This window comes from Plectropomus leopardus, chromosome 20, assembly GCF_008729295.1.
Source record: "Plectropomus leopardus isolate mb chromosome 20, YSFRI_Pleo_2.0, whole genome shotgun sequence".
NCBI classification, from domain to species: Eukaryota; Metazoa; Chordata; class Actinopteri; order Perciformes; family Serranidae; genus Plectropomus; species Plectropomus leopardus.
This window is the reverse complement of record NC_056482.1, coordinates 7,096,980-7,105,508: the sequence shown is the minus strand read 5'-3', so window position 1 is coordinate 7,105,508 and position 8,529 is coordinate 7,096,980. Positions and strand designations below refer to the sequence as shown.

The following is an 8,529-nucleotide window of genomic DNA, read 5'->3' as shown; positions in this document are numbered from 1 at the left end:
GCATCTGTGCCCTCTGTCCCCTGCACTTTTTACAACCATTCAATTCATTTGTAACATACATTATGTCGTTTTTCCGAGCGGTCTTGAAACACACCATTGCGTACACACGCCGGCTTGTTGTGGTCACGTGACGCGTAAAGGACGTGCGCGGGCAGCACCCGCCCACAACTGTCAGTTTTAACCAAAGTACCGCAAACAATGTATGGCAAACCCACCAACAAGAGGCAAAAAAACCCCTGCACTCCTTCAAAATACACCGTGTAAGTTGAGTAAAGCTGTTGCCTGACCATAATGTGAGCTAAATGATGTCAAATTAATTAGATGCGAACAAGAATATCAACGTCATTGTTACCTTTGGCTGGCTAGCTAGCTTCATGCCGGGAATAGCATGAAGCTAGCTAGCCAGCAAGCATTAATTTCTGCGCAGAATTTGTGCTCACTGTTGTTCAGCACTTTTTTCAAAAATGTTTGTTGCTACAATAGAAAGAGCAGGAGGGAGGAAGTGGAGCAGAAGGCAACACTGACGGTCATGAACAACTACTATTCTTATTTGTTTTTCATTGTATTATTGCAATAGACAGAGCAGGGAGAAGGCAGCAGGCAGTGGTCAGGACAGAAAGCAGGCTACTGCACTGACAGTCTTGGAGAGGCTTCACGGGTGAGGAGAGATTATAACTGGTTGCAGAAATAAATCTATAGCATAAGAGTGACTTTGAGATTAATTTCCTCAGCCATCTCACAACTACTATTCTCATTTATATTTAAAATATTTGCTTTGCAGTTTGCACATATTTTTTTAAATCTGTATTTTTGCAGTAGATAGAAAGCAGCAGGCAGCAGTCAGGACAGAGAGCAGGCTGCAGCACTGACCATCAGCCTGAGGCTTCACAGGTGAAGAGAGATTATAACTGTCTAAAGACATGTCTATACGATAAGAGTGACTCTGACTTATTACTGAACTTGTCATGTGCAGTGTTGTCACTTGGCACTTAATTATCTGGCTACTTAGCTTGTAGATGCTTAAGGGTCATTCTACAGAATCCCAAGCTCTGGTTGAGTTGACACAGGTGTAAACACAACCAGAGCTGGGCAGCTCAAACTTTTGATTTTGATAGTATATGATTTTGATCATTTTAAAGAACTTGAGTTGGTCCTCGGGTGCCATACTGTGGCTTTTTGTGGTTATTTGTTTTTTTTAGCCGCTAAGGAGAGGCGCAATTGAATGTCAGAGGATGATAAATCATTCAATAAAAGTCAGCTGCCCCCCTCACTTCTGAAATGGTGTCTACGCCCGTGATGGTGGTGGTTTGGGTTTGGGGGGGCCCTTGTACGGTGCTGCTGAGGGCTGCTAAATGTTCAGACACAGCCTTGATTACACCCAGTCATTAAGACTCAAAGATAATCACCTGTGTGTACACACTGTAACAAGGAGATCTTTACAGTTTCTTGCAGTCTGTAGTTGATTTACACACGTTTTTGTTCCTGCAGGAGGATTTTCTGAGCAGTCTGGCATACGGGATTATGTTACATTAACCCATTACACAGTGTGTAGTCTAAATTTGCCACAATCTGCTGCTGTTTGTGTTGCGGTGGAATAGGAGGGTCCACGGTGCGGTGGATGTGAAGTAGCAGGCGGGGTGGCACAGGCACAGCAGTCGAGGGCAGGGCGGCACAGGGAAGCAACGCTGCCTTGGAGCGCGGCGTGCGTACCGAGGGGACGCGTTGATTGACAGTCGGAGGCACGGAGCGCCTCGTGCGGCACACAAGCGGAGCACGCTAATCTCCCCGTACCCGTCTTGTGAAAGGCATCTCTGTGAAATACCAGCCAGATCAGCCTGGCGCAGATAAAGGAGGCTGTATCCATCCCCTGGGCTCGGTGTTTTGGAGTCTTGTCGCCGAATAAACGAGAAAAAAAAAGGAACTCGGCTGTTCTGCACACTATCCCATCCCGTCTTTATCTGTTCGGTGAAAACTGGACACAGTGTTGGCTAACCTGGCGTCTCAAAGTATCCTGGACGCGATAGCGGATGGACAAAAAGGTCAGGTTGCACTTTGCAATCTGAGCCAAAGAAGATTTTGTCGGTCTCTTTTTATGGAGTAAAAGGACTGCGCCGGTTGCTTTCGGGATCCTATTTGGGGGTTATTTTTTATTTTGTGAGATCCAACATAATTGTGACGCGTTTGTGAGTCAAGTTACAGACCTTGGAGCCTGTAGACACTGCTTTTTTATTCTTTTTAAGTGGAATAACCGGGAGATAATCAGGAGACTCTCGGGAGGAATTTTGGTGCGTAATTTGTGCGGTGTGTGCGGTTGCCGAGCCGCAGAAGTAGTTGTGCCTCCCTTCTCTTCTTACGTTAAATACCCCGTTTTTTCCCAATGGAGTAGGCTATATCATAGGAAAAAGACTTATTTTTTTCAAAAAAGGAGTGGGTTTATTCTTTGTCGCCTGGAACAAACAGGCGGATCTGATGCGCAGATTCTCCGTAGGATGGTAAATGACCAATGGGGAATCATGAACAGCTCTTCTGAACTCGAAGATGGGACTCGGCATAAAAACCAGGTATGTTCACACATTGCATCGGGTTTATGAGGAGTGGTGCATCTGCTTGGCGCAGTGTTACCACGCCGAGTTTGATAATGTGGCTCTCGGGCGAATCTCTGCACTGTAGAGACAGTCGCTGCACATGAGCTTTTTCTCTCCGTCTCCCCGGGCACTGGCACTTCTGTTCCTGTCATAATGTCTGAACCCACCCGCAGATCACACAGTCCCCGTGGCGACTTGTGTTTAGCATGACAGGACGGCTTCAATGTGTTAGTTTCTTTGGGATAGAAATGACGGGAATATTGGCGAAATCACGACAGGAGTGTGAGAAGGCTGATAGTTGCGCATCTGAGCAGCACCTTCCCGAGAAATTCTTAAATTTCCCTCCCATAGGTCTGGGCTGTGCTTGAGTTAAATGTCTGTAAATCTCATTTGTGTTGTTTAGAGTGTTCAAACATGGCACGCAGACATTCTCCAATAGCTGTTAACACTCCAGAGCTCTTTAGGCCAGTCGGATGAATTGAGACGGGAGCGGACGTGCGTTGTGTTGCAGCCAGGCAAGCTCACTTTGGGGAATAGTCAATGTTTCACAAGGTCAGTGGAGGGCTATTGACAGCCCATGAGGGAGAGGGCTCCCCAGGAACACACAGAATCGGATTTCGGGGCAGCGAGAAGGCTTGGCGCCTTTGGAAACACACACAGTGAATTAGCCTTCTTATCCTCTTACCTGTGAGGATGGATTTGGTTATTATGCGACATCAGTGAAAAATGAAAGGATGTGAAAACTTCATCAGAGCAATTGCACAATATTTTGACACATGGGGAAATAATCAAGGATGTTGCATTTTTGTAACTTACACTTTTTAATTAGGTGAGCAGGTTCATTTGCTGTAATGTACAAATTACAAGGGCGTGGGTTTCGTTTCAGCACTGAGGGTGGAGTTTAGGGGGGGGGGGGGGGCATTGCTGTAACAGAAAATATTAAGCATTAAAAAAATAATTTCCTGCAATCTGGTGAAGTTTCAGGCACCAATTTGTACCTGTTCTGCATCAATTTAAGGTGTAAATGTCTTTAGCTGTGTCAAAATGAAAGTCCTTTGCTTCCTTGTTTTTACTGGGGCAAATGTGTTCCCTGCTTCCCCGCCCCAAAATCTACACCTATGACCAATTCATATACCTGATATTAAAAAAGGTAGCAGCATGGAACATAAATCTCCTCATACTCTATACTTCCTATTAAAAGAAAAGTTGTTCGCTTTCCCGCCCCTCCACTGTTAAATCTGACAAGTTGCTCTTACTTAAAATAATTTTTGTGAACGATTTTGTGAAAGGAAAGTGAATATAGCTATTAATCTTTATTTATGTTTACTATATATCTAACTGTTAACTTTAATGAAAATGTAGCTGCATTTACTACATTTTGTGAAGTTGTTGCAACTTAAAAATGACAAGTGAAATTACATTGTTCTACCTAAGTGTTAGCAGGAAACCAAGGTTAGTCTGACTTAACTTGATTATAACAAAGAGGATTTTGCCATTGATGAATATTAGAGATCTAGGAGTTCTGTTTTGTCAACATGTTTAAGAAAATACAAATATGACTGACTAGTTTGCAACCAGCAAAATACAGACATATAAGCACAGTAAAATTGGTATGTCGCTAAAACCTAAAAATATTTAATTAGACTTGTCATTTTTAAATTGCAGCAACTTCACAAAATTAAGTAAATATCACTACATTTTAAGTAAATTTAACAATTAGATATAAATTCAACACAAGTTAAGACTAAAAGTTATATTTACTTACATTTCTCAAGGCAGCCGGCTTCCTAGCTGTTTTTAAATAGGATTCACTTGTCGGATTTTACAGTGTTCATCACCTTGTGTACTCCAGCGAAACGGCTCACTTAAACACACGTCTTTGCTGTTAGTTGTTCCTTTGCTTTAAACTAATATCAAATACGTGGGATGTGTCATTCCAAAGCTATTAGTTTGACGGAAGCATGCTTGTGGCACATTTCTTGTAATTGACAAAGCTTGGCAGTCAGATGATAAGTGTCTTCCTGTGTTGTGCCTCAGTAGATTTCATGGCTCAGGCTGAGTCATTTACATGGTGACGCTCTGGACTGGGCCTCTACTGTATAATTACATTAGCAGCATCCATTAATAAAAGCCTGCGTTTCATTTTTTACACAGTTTGCTGATGTAACCTCTGAACTTCTGAGGTGGAGAAGATCAGTGACTAAGAGTTTATGACCAGTGCCTCTTTAATATCCACTTAAAAGTCATGCAAATAGCAAATATGCCTGGTTTTAATATGATGATAAAATACCAGAATCTGTCTCAGATCAGTAAACTGGCCAGTAAAAACAAAAGATTCTGTGCAAGGAAAATTATATAAAATTTTTGAGTCTTATTAATTTCTGTGTTTGTGGAGAAAGAAATCTAAGTGACTAAATGAAGCTCTGATATGCCAAGTTGTAAGCCTAGAGGATGAAAAGGCAAAGCATGTCCCACAACCCCAACACTCGCCCCGGATCAGACAGCATCAGGGGGGAAAGGGGGGGTGTTGGATGAGATGAGAGGTTGTGGGAAATGGGGATGGCTAATGCTGCTATCTGTCTTTCTCCTCCCTACATCTATCTGTCTCCTTCTTCTGTGCTTGTTATTTCGCTATCACACGCAGACACACATAAATACTCTCTCTCTCTCTCTCTCTCTCTCTCTCTCTCTCTCTGCGTGTCGGCCTGTCTCTCTCTGTAATCTTGAGCGGCAACACCAAACCTTTATCTCCAGCCTTGGTGCTATTGACACAGTCATTTCAGACCCAGTGGGGGGAGGGATCGGGTAATAGAGATCTCTTGTGGTCTGTGTTTGTTTTGATATTACAAAATGTGGCCCCAGTATTTGTCTGGTAACTCTGCATATTTGATTTGTTGCTGTAGGTGAGCTGTCACCCGTGCCCTTTTGCAACAGATGGAGGCCGGTTAGAGTAAAACGCGGATTCGAGTGCAGCTTAAAATCAGCCTTGAGATATAACATGCTGGGTAATACGTGGCAGAGGCAGATGTTATACATGATGAAACACTATCAACTTGTGTTTTTTAAAATTAAGACATTTGAAAGATACAAAATGGCTTCCATGAGTTACAATATCATGAGTAGAGACAACAGTGAACTATCATGTATATTTTTGTAATGAAATGGAAAGAAAGCTGAGATGAGTCAAGGTTGCTATAACCTCTGAACTGAAGGTTGTAAAATTGTGTTAAAGTTCATATAGAAAATGCTTTTTTTCTCTCCAAAATTGCTCTGGAAGAAAAATGTAATTCCACACAAGAAACAAACATCAAGGGATGTAATATTGTGCTGTAAAAACACCAATATTGATTTTCGGGGAACGCTAGCTAGAGTTCTTTTAGGGCCGTTTGCTATAGCTGTTTCCATGGCATCATTCTTACATCATCCGTGAGCTGCAGTTTGAGGAACTTGTCTTGGTCCTAATGCAAAATCCTAGATGTGATATATGCATGCATGCACACATTTCACAGCTCTACAGTCTGTTTCGTTCTCTCTCTTTTTTTTTTTTTTTTTTTACATCACATGGCCCATGCATAGACACACAAACATACACAAAGTATAGCTGAGAAGTCTGTGAGGCCCAATGGGGTTGCCCACTCGGACTGTCGGCAATCAATAACACTCTGAGAAGTCCAAACTTTCCAAAGCACTGAGAGGACTGTTTGTATATGAGTAGAATACCACAGAGTACAGCTGTACCTTGCCAGCTCACACATTGACATGCACATACACACACATTGCACTAAAAGACATATATATATATTTTATAGACGTGTTGGATTCTTACAGCCTGAGCTTTACTTTCAAACCATGAACCAACACGAACACTTCAAAGTCACGGAATCACATCAATAAGTTAGCAAATCACCAAACTATAGATAGCATGTTTATGTATCTCCGACACATTGGCGACAAAGCTGTAAAGAGGAGGAAGGTTTGCCTTGACAGCACACACACTGCAGGCCCACATCTATCAAAAACACACTCGGCAGCAGCCCAGCTCAGAAATTATATCAGGCTTGCATGACAGCCATGCCACACACACACTAAAGTCTGTGCCAGGATTTATCAGTCTGCACTAACTCACTTTAATACTCCTCGCCCCCACATGTGGTTACTGTGGCACATCAGACAGAACCCCAAAGGCTTGACCATCCTTCATGTATGCATCTCTCTGCATATCTTTATTATTAGGACTGAAAAGTTTGTGAAAAATGTCTAATTGGAATTTTCCTGACCAGTATTGCCATGTAAATTTGGATTATCTTCTTTAAAGTAAACAAGATGGTACCAAACATAATCACAAGCTCATCTTGTTTTTACATTAATAGAATCCCATAGGATAACGCAGTTGTTTGATGTTGAGGATGTTGTTTTTCTACAAACCAGTCAGACAAGTAAACTTGCCTGATTGTCTATGTCAACACTTACCAAGTATTCTTTGTTAAAGCTGGAGTTGGTAACTTTTATAAAATTAACTTTTAATTATATTTGCTGGAACTGTCACTATATCCTGACAGTAGTTCACGAGACATGTACCAAACATTTTTGTAAACATATTTTATTGTACTGTAAAGCTGCAAAATGAAATGAAAGTTTCAGACCCTGCCGCCATGTTAACAGCAGTAGAGCGAAACCAAGCACCGCCCACCGGCCAGAGCAAATGTTCTCATTTTACAGCTAAAGAGTACACTAAAATGTGTTTACAAAAACATTTAATGTGAGTAACTGGCAATGCAGTAACACAATCTTGATTCATATTTGATAAGTGCAGCCTATCTGGAGAGTTTGACCAAAGTTCACGAGCAGTGATTTACATGATTGACAGCTGTGTCAGAGACTCCTGTGCTCTGATTGGTTGTTTACCAACGGCTGTGTTAGATTCTAGCAAATGCCATTAGAAGTATTACGAGGAGACAGAGGAATAATATTTTTTTTTTTTATTTTTTTTTTTTTTTACAGATTATCTGTCTCATGTACTACTGTGAGTATATCATGACAGTTATTTTCCTGAAAGTTACCAACTACAGGATAATTCAGAAATTCAAAGTGAAATCACATTTATTGGTAACAGCTGCATGGTTGAAAAAGACAAACTGTTGGGAATTTGCAAGTGACTTTATCAGACTGACATGCAAAATGTTTCAGCACTGCACTCTGGTTAAGCTAACATTAGCTTCACAGACTGAAGCTCTGAACCCTGGAGGTCCAGATTTATAGATTTTTTATTTTATTTTATAGACAATAAAAACACAGGCCACTCTTTATTTTTCTCAAACATAAAAAAAAAGATACAGAGTGGTGCTCCTTCTTCCTTAAAAGCATCTGTGGCCAAGTTTAAATTTACAGACACCAGCATGCCAAGAGCGAGCATATTTACCACACAACAGCCAAGACTGCTTTTTTTGTTGTTATGCCAACTCAAAGAATTAACGTTAATTAATTATAACTGACTAAATTTGCATGTTGTCATTATAACTGATGAAATCAACAGCTGCCGGCCTCAACTTGCGCTGGCTGCTGCTCGTTAAGACACAGTTATGTAAATTTGAAATAAAATGGCAGCTCTTGCGATTTGTAAATTGCAACCTTTTGAATTGCGGTTATAAGCGTGATACATGTTAAATATATATCTCTGCACGATTAGAACTAAAAAAAAAAGTGTGTGTTTCTTGTTGTTAGGTACAGCTAAAATGAGGAGTGACTTTTCAATCAAAAGAGAAGAGGTGGACATGAGCTTTGAGCTGTGTGAGATGATGGGCTGGCTGGTTTTCAGGGTATCCTTGTCGAACTAATGAACCTGCTGAGCTGGCTGGAGGTATAGGAGGCAGTGTGGAGTGGAGCAGAGCAAAGCAGAGAGAGTTCCCTGGTTCAGTGGGCCTGTGATTTCCCTGTGGGGGGTCCC

At 41.5% G+C, this 8,529-nt stretch overlaps 1 protein-coding gene across 3 annotated transcripts in view; it reads left to right on the top strand.

Annotated features, from left to right (window-relative positions):
• The first annotated feature begins 209 nt into the window (after positions 1-209).
• Positions 210-8,529, top strand: part of fibcd1b (fibrinogen C domain containing 1b) — a 147,132-nt gene continuing 138,812 nt past the window's right edge. For 2 of the 3 annotated variants that reach the window (XM_042509841.1, XM_042509840.1), the window contains exon 1: positions 1,678-2,561. In XM_042509841.1, the coding sequence (XP_042365775.1) occupies positions 2,490-2,561 (72 nt within the window). In that variant the 5' untranslated portion in view covers positions 1,678-2,489. Of the gene's footprint in view, positions 261-1,677; positions 2,562-8,529 lie in introns of those variants that run through there. The other variant, XM_042509842.1, reaches the window with a different exon arrangement.